Source organism: Atractosteus spatula, chromosome 21, assembly GCF_055471065.1.
Source record: "Atractosteus spatula isolate fAtrSpa1 chromosome 21, fAtrSpa1.hap1, whole genome shotgun sequence".
In the NCBI taxonomy this organism is placed as follows: domain Eukaryota; kingdom Metazoa; phylum Chordata; class Actinopteri; order Semionotiformes; family Lepisosteidae; genus Atractosteus; species Atractosteus spatula.
Window position 1 is genome coordinate 2542686 of NC_142726.1, and position 20476 is coordinate 2563161.

General features: G+C 42.9%; 1 protein-coding gene across 1 annotated transcript in view; it reads right to left on the reverse strand.

The window, feature by feature from the left end:
• pepd (peptidase D) overlaps positions 1 to 20476 on the reverse strand; it is a 116685-nt gene that overhangs the window by 46325 nt on the left and 49884 nt on the right. The window contains exon 9 of the mRNA XM_088938593.1: positions 19783 to 19829. Coding sequence (XP_088794719.1) covers positions 19783 to 19829 — 47 coding nt within the window. The remainder of the gene's footprint in view (positions 1 to 19782; positions 19830 to 20476) is intronic.

The window sequence follows — 20476 nt, forward strand, 5'->3', positions numbered from 1 at the left end:
GTGCATCAGGCAATTAATTCCATTTGCTGGAACTGGCATGTATGCAATTGATCAAGTTACACTTTAGATTAAGGGAAGCAAACACCCTTTAAATTTAGAAAACCCATTCCAGATTTTTTTTAAATCTGCATGTAAATATGAGAAAAAAAAACGGTGCTTTACACAAAGGGCTGTGGGAGTATGAAAGAAGCTACCCAGCCATATAGTACCACACAGGCAATGGGCATTTTATATTGTCCCTATATGATGATAAACAAGCTTTACTGTAAATTATTTACAAGTTAGTGACAACACCTTATTCTAAATCACAGTCTGAACCAGATGCCTAACACAAACCCAAAGGTCGTGTGCAGTAGACAGCTATAACTTTTCAGAAATGTATTTTCCATTTGTAAATTGCAATTTGCCAAGCCCTAATCTAAAGTCTGACCATCGCATTTTGGTGGGGAGATTAAATGAAATATAGATTGGGCAGGCTGAGGGAGACCTATGCTTTACTGTTGTTCCAGAAAGCAGCTTTACACAAATGATGATTTTTTTATCCCTCCTTTCATCCTTGAGTTTAACTAAGACCATCCGTCCTCCAAATAACCGGCAGGAACCACTCACATCAATAAGAAAAACTGTCAATTCCGGCCCTTCTCACGAGATTCGGAAGCAGCCTACGGATCTTCCTAATGGTGGCCTGAGCAGCTCGTTTGGCATTTTATTAACGGCCTTGAGACCCTGTGAGACAGCCTTGGGCGAGAGCCGGGAGGTCGTGCAGGAGACCCGGACAAGACAAACGGGCTAGAGAAAGGCAGGGAGACCTTCGAAACCTTGTAAATCACTTTGCAAGTTCGCACGCCTCGGCTTACCGCTCAGGCTTACTGCCAGGAGGAAGAGCGTCACTCTGAAGCTGATGAATGTAACCGAGCGTGTCGCCATTTCTCCATCTGCACCACTGTGGTGCACACACAGCGCGGAGGAAGGTGCAAAAGGGCCCGGGGCTCCGTTCGCCGAGTTGCGGACAGCCAGGGTGGACAACAAGACAGCGAGGTTGTCAAGACCAACCCTTCAAAACTGGTGAAGCCTTCACCCACATGCTCACTGGAGCTGTTCCAGCCAGAGAACAAAATGACAACTGCACAACTCTTTTTTTTTTTGTGTACCTCCATGTATGATCACTTGGAAGGAGAGAACACAGCAGCCACAGAAGAGCCACAGAAGCTCCTGGATATACTGCATTGTGTATCTTGCCACGCTACAAAGGCACTATATATAGCACAGGTGACCCGTGTTCACAGTTGCTTATTAAGCAGGACGATCTGCACACTGCAAAATCCCTAATTGGCAAAAGGAAAATGTCACTTGAATGGCAAATTTAGAAGGAGATCAATGCTGCTTTTCTAATAAGAAAAGCACAAAGTAAAGTGCTCAATAATAGGGGAAAAAAAAATGTGAGGATGCATCTTGACTGAAACTGCTCCTTGCCTGTCTTTGCTCGGTTCTTTACTGCCGCTTTCCTTGTTGAATTATAAATGGGCTGAATTCTGCTGGAGTTTGACATTTGGCTTTTTTTTTGCAAGTTTGGTAGTTTGCAGTGTTTGCAATCATATTAACAAGCATCGCCTTGCTTGGATGGTGCTTTATCTGTGAAACATCTGTGCATCTTAACCACATGACATGCAAACCACAGATACAGGAAAAGTTGTACAGCTCCTTCCTATTACCTGCTAGTGAGGATCTGCATGTTTGACTGTCTGCTATTATTATATTATTAGGTGCCCCTAAACAACAAAATGTTGCTGCAATCGGTTTGATTCGCAGTTGCCCTGCATTAGAGCTCTGCAGGAAAGCTTGGATTGTAGCTTTTGTGTTATTTTTTACTTCTAGTAGATGTGCATGAGGTTTGAATGTCTTGCACGTACAGAAAAATTCATATACAGTAAATAACATTTTGTCGGTTGAGGTGAAGATCAGAAAAAAGACTTTGTTGCAATCTTAATGGAGCAGATTTGACAGCTGGTGGATATTCTCCCAAGGTGGACAAACTCCCCTTTGAAGACCAAGAACTTCAATCCAGACACATATGAATTAAAAGTGAAAACAATATATACACCACGTCCACTTTCATACCCAGATTGTATTTACAGATGTCCAAAACCAAAACTAAACAGCTGGGAGGGAAAAGGATTAATCTGGACAGAATGAAGCCCCAGTGAGCCCTGCTTAACTGCAGATTATGCGTTACTGACATCCATAACCCAAGACAGATGTTTATTTAAAAGGGGATTTTCTAACAAGACGGAATATTAAAAGCCATTGAGATTCCATTCTGATTTTAATTCTATTTTAATTTTTTAAATGGCCTGGGCTTGATCCAATCGATGCAGTTGGCAAATTGGTTTGGACAGCATGTGGCAGTTTCAGCTTTGAAGTCATTTGAGGTGGCAGAGTCAGACATTCAGCAGTTCTAACAATATCTGTCATGGAAAATCACACTTTGAAGTGACCTTGGGTATAACATTTCATAACCAAGCACTTTCAAAGACACATTCGGCAAGCGTTAACCATCACGCTAGGTTTTCCACGCTTTAGACCAAATACAAACACAAATTCTGCAAGTGCCATGTTAAGTTTCCCAGGAACTTAACTGAAAAGCTCTGCGGGCAGTTTAAATATTTCTTTCTAAGAAGGAAAGACTGAACACAGAGGAGGTTTTAGCACTGAGTGTAATTGTTTCAGCAGCCATTGTTTTGCAGGTCATGCAGTGTTGTAAAGTGATTTCAATGCACTACTGAGTTGTAGATAGTTACAAGCTGCAATTCTGAATCTGATTATAGTATTGTAAACAGTTGTGCTCAGGCTGAAACACAAGCAGGGGTCCAGGTTGATCTATGAAGGGTTATTCCAAACTGCAAGCCATTCAGTGCCAGATATAAGGGCACAGCAGCTCACTGGCCCACACCCTGAAGACCCTATGCCATCAGCACAGAAACTATATGTGAGATTCCAGCCAATGGAGGCTAAGGATGGACTCACTAGTACCACCACACAGCAACAAACGAACTGTGCAGCCTGTGAGGTCAGCAACACTCCGCAAAGAACTCTGACAGAAGAGCTATATGTGTGATTAATATAACAAAACCCGGAACCTGCAAGGAAAGTTGCATTTACAAGGCGAAGAGGCTGGAGAGCCTCAGACAGCAACAAGATGTCAACAGGCTATCGAAGCCCACTGAATAGTAATATATACAAACAGGTCTGACCCCACTTCACTGGGACACCAAAGAATCCAAAAATCAGTATTTGGAAATAGAATCCGTCAACCCCCACCATATCTGTGCTCCATCAACACTGCACGTCCCAGCCCAGTGCAATGGAAGACAGATGTTCTCGGCAGAACAAATGAAACTGAACACTCATACCACGATGACAGAACATTCTCAGCCCCGAAAGGAAGGAGAGAGAACATGGAGGCTGTTGGGGTACTCCACTGCGAGAAATACAGCAATTGCAAACTGCGGCAGTAAGGCAAAAGCTGCAATTTCTGGAGCCCAGCTGGAAGACCTTTCTAGAACACGTAAAACTCCCAGCCTGAGCCGAAGACTCACGTGGGCAACAAAAGACACTGAGGAAGTCAACAGCCCCCCGCAGAGCAACATCAGATAATGCGCAAGCAGAAACAATCCAGTGGACCTGTGTGGAATTTCCCCTGCATCTCACAAAGCTCCACAGCCACTGAACTGAAGGCGCGGCCACAAGGCATCACTCCAGGCATGGTGTTCCCCAGCAGGATTCAGTTTGAAGAAGGATAAAGAAAAATCAAAAACAGTTCAAGTCAAACCACCATTAATTGCAACGACTATCTGAAACAAAATAATATAATTACAAGCCACTACACAAGCAGCCTAGTTACTGCCTTCGAGCCAGATCTGGGCATGTTGCCGCTGTAAGTGGTGCTGTTGGACCAGTAGGTGGTGCTCTTCCTTCTGCAATATATTCTGCAGATGCCCCACTATGGTGATGGGGTCACTGTGTCGTAGGAGGTGCATTTAGTTTTTTAGTTGCAACATTAAATCCTTGTTAATTGATTGTTGAAGATCCCCGGCTAGTTCTTAAACAAGTAGGGGTGCTAACACTACTGTCCTGGCTAAACTGTACTCTGGCACACTTAAAGGCCTCCCTTGATTCAATTTGAGAAATAGTTCCTCCACCTAACGTGCTGAGTAGTGGGTTGCCAACACTGAATTTGTTTCTGCACATCAGCCCTTCTTCACGTGAAATCCTGTGGGATACATTGGAATGAAAAGCACTATATAAAAGCGAGAAAAGATTATTGTAACTATAGTGATATGATAGCTTTTGAAACTTGGTTAACTGAGAACAAAAGGGATGAATATAATATTACCAGGTATAGTATTTCCGTTAAGAATGGAATCAATCTATGCGAGTCAGGCTAATGCAGAACAATTGGAAGGGATTATTAACAGCAGTGTGTTATACACCACCAAACGATTTGATCAAGTACGGAGTTAAGCAAGAAGGAAGTTGTGTTCTCACTGCGAATCTCAATCACACAGATCGGAAAAATCATCTCAAATCTCCCAGGAGGTAGTGGTAGTTCTCCCAGTGGTAGAAATGGTTACAAAGTACATTCTTATCCTTTTGGTCATAGACAAGAGAAGGTGTCTGTGTTGATTTAATACTTGTAAATGACCAGGAAAGAGTTAACAAGAGAGGAATAACCAAAACCATCAGCCAACTGCGATCACAAAGGGATTCATTTTGAAGATAACTTTGAAACCCCACATGCACAGTCAAAAGTAATGGTTTACATTTTTAAAAAAAAAGCCAAATACAAAGGAATGAGACAGAGCTTAAGGGAAGCAGAATGGAATGAAAAAAAGAAAAGGAAGCAAAAGAGAATGTGTTCTGCTTCAGGCATTAAACAAACACATGCCACAAGTTACTGGTCTAAATGGTTTAACAGCTCAGTTAAGAAAAATATCAGGAGAGCCGGAGAGGCTGCACTCTATGAAGAAGTTAAAAGTGTCAAAGACAAAGAAAAAGAGTACATTATGCTGCAAGGTCAAATCAAAAGAAGTGTTAGGAAGGCTAAAAGGTAGAAAAGAATATTGCTAATGAGGTTGAAACTGTTACAGAACACTTCTTCCAGTATTGCAATGGCAAAAGAACAGTGAGGGAGGAGATAAAGAGCTCAGGAACCGCGCTACCGTTTGAGCACGATGTGGTAAACGGCCCCCTCCTGTTTGTAACCTTGTGCTCTTAAGGCAAGTCTGATTTCAGTTCATTCAGTCAACTCTTCTCCAACTTGGATATGATCATTCCCGAAAGAAAACTATGGAAAAAACTAAGATGACTTTATTTGGGAGTTTTGCTCTCCCTGGCACAAGCGTAAGGCAATCACTGGGGGTGCAGGGAGACCGAGACATTCAAGACACTGACCACTCGAGACCACCTCTCCCCCACGGCTGGCTGGAGTGGACGACTGTGCCCTCGGGCTCCTCAAACGGACCCTGGCCGCGTCCTTTCCTCATCGGGCGGAATCTCATCAGGCACCACGGGACTCCCAGCATGAACAACGGAAGAAGAGGGTTTGAGAGCAGATTTCCAATTTTAGGACAAACTCCTCGATCCACACACCGAAAAGCAAACTGCGCGTCCAGCACAGGGCGACACTGGGCTTTTGGGAAGAAGGAAGTCGGCTATGGCACATAAGAAGATGCCTTCAAGCGCTAGGGCTGGACGACAGGATTGGAGATTGGCCGGGGACTGGATTAACTTTAGGCCCATGACCAGAAAAAGAAGCGCTGCTGTCAAGATTGCCCTGGAATTATTTCAAAATGATTTGCAGCGGCAACAGGGTGTCTTGTCATCTGAGAAAGTCTGGCTCTCATGCAATAAAATGTTTCGCTGCGTCCAGGAAAAGATGTGCAGTGGAGCACGGATCCCACTGGGAAGATCTCTGGCGTCTTCCTCGCAGGCCTGGGAGGTGCCGTGGGAGCAGTGTGGCACCCTGGCTCCCAGCCATCAGGCCACCTGACCACAGCAGGACATCCAAGCAGCCTCCTCCATTCTCTAACCGCCTCTAGGAGCAGAGGAGATCCAGATAAAAACTGCAACAACAAAAAAGCCCACTGCCTCAAAACGAGGAAGCTCGTTTTAATTGGTAACAGGAGGGGTCAGATCCCCTTCATCTGTATTCCATTTCTGCGAGACTCTGCGCTCCGGGGTTTGGTCGTGTTCAAATATGTATTTTAAAACAGGCGAGCGTTTACTGGATGATTTAATGTCCTCGCAGACTGCAATTAAATGGACATTAGGAAGACAATTAAAAGAAAGCAATCAGTTCTGAACTTACTGCATTCCCAGGCTTGTGATAATAATGACTGCACAAGCCGAGATGGCTGAAAGGCACGGTCTGTGAAAGAATTCGAACGGGCTTTAATGCGATGTTAAATGTTACATCAAAAATCAGACTTCAGAAGGCCAGGACACATGGAAGGCCAGCATGGTAAACTCGGTAAAGAGACCCCTTACATGCACACCAATTAAGCCAGGCTGATCAGCGTCTCCGTAAACAGAAGAAAAAAAAAGGCAGAATTTGAGTTTTGCCCCTGAACTGCGCCTCTAAAAAGGGAGCCCAGCAATGGGTCTGACGTCAAACAACTGCGATGTGTCGAAGGCGCATTCTGCAGCTGAGAAGAAAGGCCAAAAAAAGATTTTTTTCACAGCATTTTTCTTCACTTCATTTGCAACTTTTACAAACTGACACATTCAGGAACGAGGCGGAGGGGGGTGGAGGCGGGGGGGCGTAGTTGCCAGGCTCATTTAGACCACGGATTATTCAGCACGAAAGGCTGACTCATTATGTGTTCTTTTCCATTATCAACAGTCTCATGGTAGGTTATATTAGGAAGTCTATAATGAAGAGGCCCATCCTTCTAGACGAACAAATAGCGAAATCCTTCAGGGCAGAGTTGGCTTTGCACTGGGAGGCACGAGCACTGTAGTCAGAAGACTGTGACAGGCAAGAAGAGGTGTTAGGGGGAGTAAAGACTTCAGGCCGAGTTCTGAAGTCAAGCACGACTAACAAACTCATTGCTTGAAGATGGATGATCCACCAGTTAGATAAGGAAGATGCCTCCTACAGACAGAAATCCACCAAATGGAAGGTGGGTGACGTGGACCACAGTCAGACTCAAATAATTTACATTTCAGTAAGATGTTGCAGCCCAGGAAGGCAGACATCATTCAACATAACCCTCAGACTAGAAGCCTGGAAAAATTATCAGCATGAGACCAGGCATGTAAGAGTAGGAAACACACATGTAATCTGATGGACCTTTCACCTTAAGACCAAAACATGTCCCAAAAGAAGCAATGGAAGAAGTAAAGACTAATTCCACACTGAAAAGCAAACAGAACAGATACAATGTTTCGTGGTTAAGCCTTCTTTAGCTATACTGAAGAAGGGTTAATGCCTGAACAAGGATTACCAGTTGAAAAATTGTTTCTACTCTTCAGGGTGAAATTGACCTTTACTTGTTCCACTGATGCAGCTCCCCGCTCAACCCAAAACAAGCAATGCTTATTGAAGGGGTTGAGAATCCAGTCTGGAAACTAACCAGTCCCAAAGGAATCTTCAAAAAAACAGCTCCATTACACCACCCATTACACAGAGTCTCACCAAACCTGATGGAGATACCCACTGCTGAAACTTCTCTTGCAATAACTGTAAAAAAGAGCTCTGGGCATTGCTGTATACACAGCCAAACACAGGGTAAGCTCTTTTACAAATGATAGGAAGTGTCTACCGGCCACAGGGTTTCCAGTACTTCTAATCATTAAAGTCCCATTCTGCTGCAATTCCTAGAAACTATTTTCTTCAAGTACCAAAACAGCTAAAGGCTTTATTTCACCTGTGGGGTTTATTATTGGCAAAGACAACTACCTTACCCATACTGCTTTCCTGTCTAGCTCCAGCCCTTGGAACCTGTAAAACACTGGCACTATTGTCTTGAATGGAGACTGTACGACACACCACAACAAACAAGGGGCAGACCAGGCCTGGCCCGAGTGCCACATCTGTTTTCTTCTTCAAGGACACAGAAAAACAGTAGTTAGGCCACTGCAGATTATTGTGTCAAAATGGTTCTCTCATCCTAAATAGAAATTCTTTACACCTAACAAGCCATGGTTTAAAAAAAGAAAGCCTACTGTTTGGAAAAAGATTCCACTAGGCTTTGCAAAGGATCTGTGCAATAGTGAAGGGAGGTAAGATGTTTTTAAGGTTTGCACTGTGCGAGGGCTCAGCAGTGATTATGAGCGCAGCTCTTCCTATGAAAAAATGATTAAAGCAGCTGTCTGCTGATGTACGGTGTTTGAAAAAATCACTCAAAAACACAGGTGTGCTAAAGGTTTCAACCTTTTCCCATCAGTAAAGGGCAGCACTTTCGCCAAACTGACTCGTAGCTGGTATAAACATGTCATGCTTCGGTTGTTCAAAGTATTTCCAATAATTTAGCAATCCCACAGAGCAAAATGTAAGGGTCAGTTTAGTTATACTTCGTTAATAGCTATGAAGAATGAATCATTATCTTAAAACTCACACAACAGTGTCATTTCAACATCAAAGACTCTCAAAAAATTAACTGTGGCTGAATCGTTCTTCTTCATCGGCTGAAGATTAAAAAGAATGAGTCACAAACCCTTTCATTATCTGTTGCCCTAATCAACACATTTAGCACAATGTATTCAGAAGCAGGCCTGATGAAATTCAGTAAGCAGTTCACACCCAATGTGAGGTGGTACAGTATATATGTAACGTATATATATTGTATACACATCCCAGAGGCTGTACAGTTTTAGAAAATGGATGTGCTAAAAAATTAAAAATGGCAATAGAAAAAAAAGCAAGTACAGATATTGTATGCAACAAATAAAGCAACATTAATTGGTTTCCTCCCACAGTCGAAAACACTGGTAGGCTAATTGGCTTATGGTGAAATTGGCTGTGATGTGTGTGTGCGCTATGATGAACAGGCGTCCCATCCAGGGTGTCCCCGTGCCCCTGAGGTGGAAGAAGAGGTTAGAAAACAGATGGAATTAAAGAAGCCCCTTCACTTAATCCCAGGAGCTGTCAAAGAATCTAGCTTGTTATGATCATTCCATTTCATCCCAAGTGCTTATCCCCCAAACTTAAGCTACTTACAGCCCAACCTAACACGAGCGGTGTGGTCCCCTTTTGAAAAGTTTAAAGGACAGATTAGGCAACAGACTCACAGATCAGCTTAACTATAATGAGGGAGGTATAATGTTTTGAAAGACACAGAAAGCCTACTAAAAAAAATATTTTTCATGATTAATGGAAACCTTGAACTGCAACAACAACAACAGCACTCTGACATTTTTAAAGATTGAAACCTGGCAACAACATTTAATTTATACTGAATTCTTTATGACCAGAATTACTGGTCTAGGTCTACACAATTCAGAAGAAAATATTAGATGTAAAAACTAATGGTAATTAAAAGCTAAATGATAGATGGCTTCTTTTAAGATTCTGGCACTAAATTTTCAGGATATAAGCCAAAAATTGCTATTGCTACTGTTTTTTAATTAATGAAATAATTACTTTTCAGGGTTTTTAGGATGTTGTTTTCTAAAAGTGCAGCACTGTTGTAGCTACTGAATACTGCCTGTCAACAACAGCTTAGAACAATTTCATAGGCTCAGTAAGGACCAAATTATCTTCACACAACAGAAATCAAGCACATTAAAACTTCAACAAATAACCTTTATTACAAGCTACTTGTCACAGAAATGATTTATTCAGTCAATATTAAAAATGTTGAAAATGAAAAAAAGACCACATCCAGACAAACACAAGCCATAAAAGTTATCAGGGATTTTTTTTTAACAAAGAGAACACAAATCAACGCTTGAAGGTCAGAGTGAAATTTTAATTGGAATGCAGCGGCATCCCGATAAACAATACCCAAAGCACAAAGCATTTAGCCTCATCAGTCAGTCAGTGGGACAGCTGTCTTCAGCTGTACACGTCTCCTGAGCATGGCCTTGTGTGGTGCGGCTTTATCTTCCACCGAGGAAAAGAACGATCCCGACGCCTGCTTCTCCAAGGCGGAGAGCTCAGAGCGGCACACACCTCGCGAGGCCTCGCCACGTGACTCGCTTTGCGACGCGTCGGGGGCAAGACAAACCCCAACCCACCGCCGTACGGCACGTGCAGCCTGTCCTGGGTGGCCGGATCGCCCCCCGGGGACCCACCAGGAACCGCAGCTCTGTCACCTCACTGTCATTACACCCTTTCCCATGTAAGGGAGCACACACGACAGAGCACCGGAGCACCTAATTGGAAAGCCCTACCCCTGCCCTAAGCGGTGTGTCTCTCTTCCTCATCAAAGTCCTACAGATTGAGTGCCCAGGCATGCAGGGAATCAAAAGAACGCCACGACTTGTTATCTCCCCGCAGCTTCCCAGGCGCTTGCTGCGAAGCCATATCAGTAGCGTTTGAAGTTGCAGCCACTGGCAATGTCTCAAGCACTTCTGCCATCAAGCAAGCTCCCCTTCATTAAATCCGGGAGCCGTTTCTAATTACCGCCGGTATCTTTACCCTCAGCGCGAGGCGGCGGGTTTAAGGAACACAAATCCGAAACGGCAGGAGAGAAGAGAGAGCAAGAGACGGGAAAAAGTAATGAGAAATGTAAGCAAAAAAAAAAGCAGGGCTTCAAAAGAGGTGTCAAACTTATCTCTCATGCGTGAAACACAAGTTTGCAAAACCACAAAGCGGGTTATTTCTAAAACAAATGTACATATATATATATATTTTTTTTTTCCCCCAAACTGTTCTCCTCTACGCACTGTGCCGCAGACTAATTGCTTTGGAATGTCAAGACAAGGACATATTTCTGCTCAAACCAGCATCCATAATGATAGCACTGGTGCCTGAAAAACAGCTAAGAAAGGTTTGATGATAAAAAATGCAATTCTGTCTTTTCTTTCAGTAATATGATATAACATAATATATATATATAACATAATATAATATAACAAATCACGACCTCTGTTAATATTCATCCTAGTTTTTTAAGCCATGGGCTTAACCCTGATATTGCATCTCCTTAACTCATGAATGTACTGAGTAATGTCATGTTGAATTTTGTTTCACCATGGAGCACCATTTAATCAAATAAAAGTTGAAAAACTACCCGAGCTCAACAGACAATGTCAAGACCAAGGGCCCCCGAAACTCTCAGGATGAGTCAATTACATGTGTGGACCAGTGTGGGGAGGAAACGCAGGAAGAAGTTTGACTCTTATTAACGTGAAGGATCTTGCGCAAATATGAAAAGACCCCCCAAAAAAAAACGAGAAAAAGAGAATAGAAAATAAATGAGATGAGATGTTCCCTCTATTAAGAGATGGAAATTAATAACACGATGGCTTTAAGCTGTCTTTCATCCTTTAACTCAAAGCCCGCTTGCCACCTGCAGGACCAGCTACTCTATTTATATCTTGTAACCATAACAACCGCTGCACATCCTTACTAATCTAAGGAAGTTCCTGTCACAGACTTTCTTTTTGTTCCGAGAACAAGCTTTCCTTGTGCAGCTTTTACAAGGCTTTCAACAAATAGACTGATTTGTCAAACTGGAGGTGGAAGCATTTGAAATAAAGAAACGTGTCAGATTTCTCGATGTTCGATGCCTTTTCTTTTCCTTCGAAAACACAACCCCATCAGTCAAAAAAGTCCGATATTAAACTAGAAGTCCAGGGATGATTGTTTTCTCCATTTGTGTGAGTATTGTATTTTTACATTCGGTTTTGCATTAGGAACAGGGCCTGCAACACGCTGAATAAAAAACAAGATCACTGATGGCAAAAGAGAGCAACATGGCAGTCAAGGCTTACAGCTTTCCTGTTTCAATTCCTGTTTTCGGCTTTTATAACGGAGAGCTTCCACAGAAAGAAAAAGAAAGCCAGAAACAATGACAAGAGCGGCCTCGTTCTTTGAACAGCTCTGTGTCGGAGCACGATGAAGCTGTGAAACATCAGTACCTGATCTGAACTTGCTCTGTGGGCTCCCTGCTCTGTCCTGGTAGCAGACTCGGAGAAGCCGCTCACCCTCAGACCTGCGCAGGCTGCAGGCAGACTGGCAGACTGGCAGACTGGAAAGACCAATGCAGTTAAAGTGGGCTTGCAATTAGACGGAATCCTGCCAGTCCTTACAGGGGCGGGTGGGGGGGACGTTATTTAAGCGTAAGAGGGGTGAAGCCAGAGGCTGACAAGACTACAGCTTTCAGCGCGGGTAAAATCCTTCAGCGAGAGCTACAGTAATTGTTCCCACAGGGACCAATCCACAGGTCACAGCTCCCTTAACCTGACCACAAACAAAGCCGGAGAAAGTTGCCGCGGAGCTCTCTCTATCCGCACTCCAGCCTAATCAGAGGACTGAAAGCACCACTTCAATAATTATTCAACACGCATCTTCACATAGATGAGGAACTGGATGCCAGGCCGAATATCCAGAGGATGAGGAGAGGGAGGGACAGAAAAAAGACTTGCAGTTGTTTTTTCGGTTGAAGCCCCACTAAACAAAAACATTTCTCTGGCTGCTTTTCCTTAAATGCGGTGTAGGCCGACATTTTGTAGCACCATACAGAGTGAATTAGGAGTTAACGTTGTAGTAACTCCTCCTCTGGCCACCAATACAGCTTTCACAAGCACTCTGGAGAAGATCATGGGGTTTGCTGAACGATGTGAGGTAAGTGTTCCAGAAACAGTTCAGATTTAATGACCTATACAGGGAATAGCAAAGCTGTTGTTCAGAAAGCAATCCTTCTATAGGAATGTTGTGCCATCAGTGCCATCAGCCATCAGTGCCATCCAGCCATTTAGTACTTACTAAAACAGCCAGTACAAAGGCAACACTCTTTAACTGATGATCCCAAGCTGACTGCCAAGCCTCAAAACTTAACAAGTTCAAGAGAACTAAGGTGTCAAACCCAAAATTTCACTCTTTTTTACTGAACTGATTAGTTTAGTGGTATTTGTTTGCCAGACACTTGCTTTAGGACCACAATCGATTACAGAGATTCATCCCATTGTATCAATGCAGTATTCTTGCCCTCCATTTTCAACTGCTCAGAAACCTAGAGCTGCTTTACTAGAGCTATTAATCTGCTGCTGAATTATAAGATTCTGGAAAAAAAATGATTGGGTTGGTATCAGGGTTAAACACAGTATACAAGCCTTGTAAATGAAGGTAAGGAAGGATGGGACACTGAGCCAGACAGAATGACAATTTCTTTGAAATCAGAGACCTGGTCCTGGCATCGGGAGCAACTGGAAACAATAGAGCATGGAAGACAATATTCCCTTTGTAAAGCTTTAACTTAGTTTTAATCATTTTGTCGTGTGATGAGAGTATTACTTCCTTCTTTGTAAAAAAAAAAAAGTGCACTTGGCACTGCAGAAAATGAACCATTTAGCAACTTGGAGTCCTACTGGCTTCCTTCGCTAGGCGACACCCGATCCTGCTCCAAAGGCCTTCCATTCACTCCGGCCCCCTGTGTCTCCGCAGCCTGCTCAGTCCTGGCGTGGAGCCACTTTGCCGACGTGACGCTGCCCCAGGAAGGCCAGGGCTTCTTGGATCTTAAGCATGCCTGTGCAGCTCGGAGACAGGAGCCAGGCATGTAGGATTTTGTCACTCCATCAGCTCATTTTTCCCTCTTGGAGGTGCCTCTGGGGTGCTGTTATTCCCTTGATCCCTAGAGTGAGGCACCTGCCTTGGTCCTCTTCTCAGACTGGAAGTGTCTGGGGCTCCATCTCACAGGCACAAAAGTGGCTGCTTGGAAGCTGAAAGCTGGAATATTGCTTTTGGCAGCCATGGGGAGTTCAGTTTCCTCTAGCTTTCATGATCATCCACAGTGATATCAGAGCTCCCTGCGGGTCCAGCTTAAAGCTAAGGGCTGCAGTAAATACTGTATCTCTATTGCTCTAGGAAGAGGGTTGACATCACCAGAATTATGCAGAGCACCTACTGCTGAACCTGTTCAACCTGAATCCATGAGAATGCAAGGGGAAAATGGAGAAAAAGACTTCAAGACGTGGAGGAGGAGGAGAGAAAGTGGCAGAGGGAGGGAAGAAGGACTCATGGTATTTGACAGACTTTAACCCAGGACAGAGTACTCAATTGCTTCTTTACATCTAGGCTTACAACAAAAATGCTTTCCTTGCAAGGGCAGAATGAAGATGGGCAGAAATGCTTATATTCCAAGCTCACAGGTCTTGGCCACAGAACTTGCACTGAGAGGTAGTGCCTTCACTGGTTCAGCCACTCAGAAACCCTATTTTTATATTATATTAAACTTCACGGAAACCACTCACAAAATTCATCCACTTGTTATTGTGTCACACATGGTGTACCAATAAAAATACAGAGAGGGTTATGTTTATGAATTTCAATAGGACAGATGGTATCTTGTCATTTATTTCAATAAAACGACAGTATTTCGCTACAGAGCCTCCAAGGTGTGGGTCTTCCAACACACCCGTACTGTTAACTGAGCATTTGAGCTTTCATGCCCTAGCACAACGGCAACAGACACTAATGAGGGACAAATATTTCCAAATTCAACTGCTGATATAATGTCTCAGCAATGAAGAATCTCTCCTGAAGGCACCCCCCCTCATCTGTTGCTAGGTCACCATTTGTGCTCTAACTGCCTTCAAGAGCTACAAGCTACAATGAGTGTTATTTAAACGGAGATTTTGTACAAACGTTTCACCAGGGCACAATTAAGAACGGTCACTTAGATATTTTATATTGTGCCCATGTCAAGGGTCAAGAATGCTTGAAGCATGTAGGAATGATTATGTTTTCTAGATTTCATCATCATCTGAGCATCTGTGAGCTATGATTTAATGGACTCAGGGAAAAATTATAAAACATATATACTAGAAAAACATTATACCTTCCATTATGCAACTAGTAAAATTTCATCTTAAATATCCTTTTGACTTTAACAGAATATTCAGATTTGTGTAACTGTACTGAATACAATTTAAACATTATATACAGTAATACTTTACAAGCCTAACACAATCACCAGTAATTTAAATTCAATATCAAAGAATTGGCTTACTAAGAGTGGAATGCTCTCACATTACATCACACTAAGCAATAATTTAAACAAATTTACAAAATCCCTTATGGACATGGTCACTGCAAAAAAACTTTGTTGCATTTTAAAAGTTGGAGATTGACTCTCAGCTCCATGCTGTCTCAATAAAGCTGATTACAGATATGCCACTGCACTGCAATGCATCATAATCATTCGATTGCTTTTTCATTTATTGCAAGGTTACTGCAAGAACTAAAGAAAACTTTGACTTCAACTTAAACAACTAAATCACTTTAGTATACAATCATATTTTACAAGCTAGGGAGAAATTCCAGAAAATACTTTTCATTAAGTGTTAAAGATTTTGAACTCACAAAATGTGAGCATATGAAAGAGTTTTTCTCTACAAAAGATCAATGCCTCAAGGGCATATGAAGCCTGAAAAGATCTGACTGCACCTGAAAAATCTTAGGAAATTGCTAGTCAGCTTTTTTGTTCAAAAATCAGTTTCTAATTATGTTTTAACTCAATCCATAAGCCAAAAGGTTGCAGGTTTCCCAGCATTTGCATGTCAATGCTGATCACAAATTACTACCTTTGCAAACAATAGGCATCTTTTCCTTTGTCTTTCTCATTGCTTGGAGGAGGAGGGACACTGACAGTACTTGCAAGCTGATGCATGAAGAAAACACCTTCACTAGGGACTACAATAAGCACCAGTGGGCAACACTTAACCACTTCCTGCAGAACAAGACTCTGGGTCAGCGCTGGTGGCACCCAGGGCAATTCATCTTGTTCACAGGAAGAGGACGTGAGCTGTTACCTTGCACAAGGGAAATGTCAGAATCACAAAGTCTTACCTTCACTGGTATTTTTCAGAAAGAAAAATTTTGTTAGAACATTGCTGCACAACACCTTCATAACTGCTACACAAGAAGTTGTAATCAGACGCATCATGTTTTACAGGGACATAAGAGGTCATAAGATTTGGCTTAGAATCATTTAAAGTGCTTGGTACAGACCTATGTGATGTCATCTGTGCTTGTCCCTATGAAGCTGTATGCATGCGATTATAACATTTTCTGTAGCAGTTACGCATGGATTATGAAGCTGCTTTGCAGTAATATGGAAATAAACTTACTTACTACTTACTTTTAATAATAATAAACTATTTTATATAGTGCCTTTGAAGGTGGCTTCTCGAAGCACTTTACAAAATTTTTCTTAAAGTGTGGTGTCTTAATGCTTCCGGATAAACAGGCAATCTTTCCAAGTGTGCCTGTATGCTTCCTGCAGTCCCTGTGTTTTCCGGAATGTGGACATCACGAGACTTGTCTGCTTGGTTCATCATTCCCAGTGGGCAGAGGAAGGAGCGAAGGGGCCGAGTGATACAATGATCTACATGCGCCGTGGGGACATCCCTGCGATTTGAAGTCAGCGGTCGCGCTGCACTGTCACGAAGTGTTCGTCACACCCAGTGAGCAGAAGTCGTGGTCTAACCCTGCTTCCCCTGCCAGCCACGTCCGGGCCTGCGTGCGATTCCCAGCCTCCCAGATGTCACTGCCTTTTCCACACCGACAATCTGACCGAGACGCCCCAGTCTCTCCTCGGCCCTACCACATCATCCCCTGCACTCATCAGAGAATGTCGAGAGAGGCTGCAAGGACTTCGAGGGGTGAGGGGGGGCATTTCAAGGGTGTTATGGGATTACTGGATTATTAAACTATTAAAATTTAATTATTAAAAGTCTGGTTTGACTTTAACATCCTGTCTGCTGGTGAGGTAATGCAGTCAGATAAAAGGAGTCAGATTCATTGCGTTCCTGCAATCTGAACAGTTCCAAGCTCCAGTCTTGTACCCCAAACATGTGAATGTGCCGGCAGACAGCAGAGAGCGGCCTCATAGAGACTTAGGTATATTCATTCGCTTACAAACAAGAGGAGGGCATTCGGCCCATTGAACCTGACAGCATCTAATTGATCCAAGGATCTCGTCCAGCTATTTTCAGAAAGAGACCAGGGTGGCGGCTTCAACAACAGGACCGGCAGCTTATTGCACACTCCCACAATCCTCTGGGGAAAGGGCCTCCCGGTCTTGGTTTTGAGTGCACTTCCAACAAGCAGGTGCAGCTGGAAGGAGAAAGCTCATGCTCGCTTCAGATATATTGTACAAAAAGCACCACCACACACCCATGCCTACATTTCCCGTCATGCTCCATTCTTCTCAAGAGCTGTCCGCGCACTGCATCACCAAGACCCAGCTTCACTCACACTCCCCTCTCGTGTGATCAGCAGCTGCAATGACTTCAGGTAATCCCGGGTAGGTTCAAAAACATCCAAAGAACATCGTTTTAAACTGCCCCGTCTCAACACTTGACATATTAATGCAAGACGGTGCATCAAATCATCCACAGAACACAGAACAAACGTATGTACTGAATTTCAAGAAGATTCGAGATGGTCATGCCAAAAGCAAGGGAGTGTCACACAGAATGACCCAGCTCCCACTTTGGTTTAATAAAAACAACGTCTCACTATATCTGAAAGTATAAACTGGAGATAAACCTAATTAAAATTTATAGAATTAAAAATAGCCCAGACTTTTGCACAGTACTCTGTTTTGTACAATTAACTAGAAATAAAAAGCAGTACAGGGGCTAGCCTGAGCTCATTAGTGACATGGATGTAGACTTCTAGAAACGTTAGCACACTGTGAAGTGTTGCCTAATTATTCATACAGTAGCTTTATTTCGCAATATCACCTGAAACTCAGTGACTCATGACTAATTCTCAAACAATGTAAAACCTCTCATCCATTGACAGTGAGGAAGACATTAAATAACAGTGAGAAACGCTCTTCTTAAACCATTAAGGACAACATTCATTTCTGGTCAAAAAGGCTTTGACAGAGAGCCAGTGTCCATGAGCAAACAGAGGAAAACAGAAGAGTTAACCACACATTGCATCTTTTCCCAAAGAACAAAATCACATATTGAAGTTACTGCAGCTCAGCTGAACACATATTGTTTTCTGGTCATAAGGCATCCTAAAAAAAACAATCCTCAACATTAGAGGAGTTAAAATAGGAATTTGAAACCAGCTCAAGCCAATTAAATAATCAGCTGTACATTTAACAGAAAAATGCAGCCAAATAAAGAAGGCACTTTAAGCAAGAGCAGCTGACAAATAACCTGGACGGTATCAACCAAGCTAATGTCTTAATCTCTTGTACTGAGCTTGAAGAGCTTTCTTCAGGTGATGCTAACTGGTGTAATTTAAAACACAAGTTCAAGCTTAAAAACAGCACTGCCAGGGGTTGAAACAAACACTTTATCAAAGGTACTGCCACAAAGAAACACCACAGACAGGGGCCTGACATCAGCTGGAAATCTAACTGCTTTCATGTCTAAGTACTTCACAACAGAAACATAATTTTCAAATCAACATGAGCTAGCGAAAGAGAACAATGAACGCTAAATGATTTCTTTTTAACACAGAGACACATCTTGAAAAAAATCATGACTGTTTAGCAACTGCACCTGATTCAAGCACAATGCTGTCCAATCATCCAGCTAATTACAGTAAATATTTTGTGTACTGCTTATAAGCCCTCAGCTTGAATGGCTCGGGTCCTGCTCACAAGAGACAGGTTATAGGCAAAAGGCTCAGTCTCACAACATGTTGCCAATGGCTTCCAGAGACAAGATTCTCACTTTTTTCAAAGATCACATACAGTAGAGTTTCTATTAATGTATAAAATCAGATTCCTGTGCCCCCCTCACCTCTGTCACAAACGCACACTTATAAATAACCAGAGGCATACATACATCAGTGTCACAGCCAGAGCCTGTGGTCACTCCATGGGCCAAACTAGGAGCAGGTGCTGATGCACTGAGCTGTACAAAGCTGTGATTGACCTCAGGGTCTGCCCAGATTGCAGTGACACTCTGACTCACATCGGGTTCAGGACATGTACCAACTCCACAGCCCTGGAGCTGAGGACTTGTTTAGGTACCCCAGCCAAAGGTCCCCACAACCCACAGACTACAACCAGGCACACATCCGGATTTTCTAGAGGGGGCAATGCATACTTACAGTATATAGGATCTCAAGTGCTCATTATGGTCAGTGCATGCATGTACATGCACGGCTGAACTCCAGTATAAAAAAGTATGTTAGCAATTTAAGCGTTTTTTTCCCCCCCAACTCCAACAGTAAATCTTCCATCCATCCATTTTTTAACCGCTTTATCCAATACAGGGCTGCAGAGGAGCCGGAGCCTATCCCAGCAAGCACCGGGTGCAGAGCAGGATATACCCAGGATGGGACACCAGTCCATCACAGGGCACACACAGATTCAAACATGCACACACTCACATCTGGGCCAATTTTCCCAGAAGCCATTTAAACTACTAGTATGTTTTTGGATTATGGGAGAAAACTAGAGGAAACCCCAAAAAACATGGGGAGAACATACAAACCCCACACAGATAGCACCCCAGGTCTGAAACTGAACCCTGAGTCCAGGCATTGCAAGGCGAAAATGCTAACCACCACCATGCCAAACCTACGTAAAAATAATTTTCTCATCAACTTTATAAATATTTTGAAAAAAAAAATCAATTTACCTCTCCATTTCATACTCTTTCTTTCCAGGTCTTACGTTCTTCATTATCTGAAGAAAACAGAAAAGGGAGATTTTCAATGTTACCATTCACATTGCATGCATTTTTTCTCGGGGCTGCGTTATAGCCATGGCACTTGTGACGTGATGCTTCGGGTCAAATAGCTGGTGCGGTACTGTTTTTGCCAGAAGGCAATCGGTTGGCTCCCTGCGCTCCTTCTAAATCAGGCAGGGACAGGGCTTGTAACGCTTACATCTGCAGTTTGAAGTTAAGATGATTTCAAGGTCCAGCTGCAGGAATCATTATGTTTGACCCCCTCAGTGTATAACAATGATGACTCTCAGTTCAAGTACAAGGGTGTTCTCATGTTACGCCAGCTGATTGAATTAAGACGGAAGGTTAAGAGAAGCTTGTAAGAACGGAAAATGTTTTTTTTTTTAAGTCATGAGCCGATGGATCAAAGCTGTCAGGGTGTCATGTTTTACCCTGAGATGCCAAAACAGATTTGTAAAGACATCAGTCGCAGGTACACCTTGTCTCTCTGTAAAGGGAAAGTCAGTGTCCCAGTGCCTTCATCCCTGAAGTCTGGCTGCTTCGCTTGCTTTAACGATTGACGCCTCTTATTGTCTCCTCATAGCAGAAAAAAATAAAACCCACAGAACAAATCCCTTCATTTTTTTAAAAATCTCCAACTGTG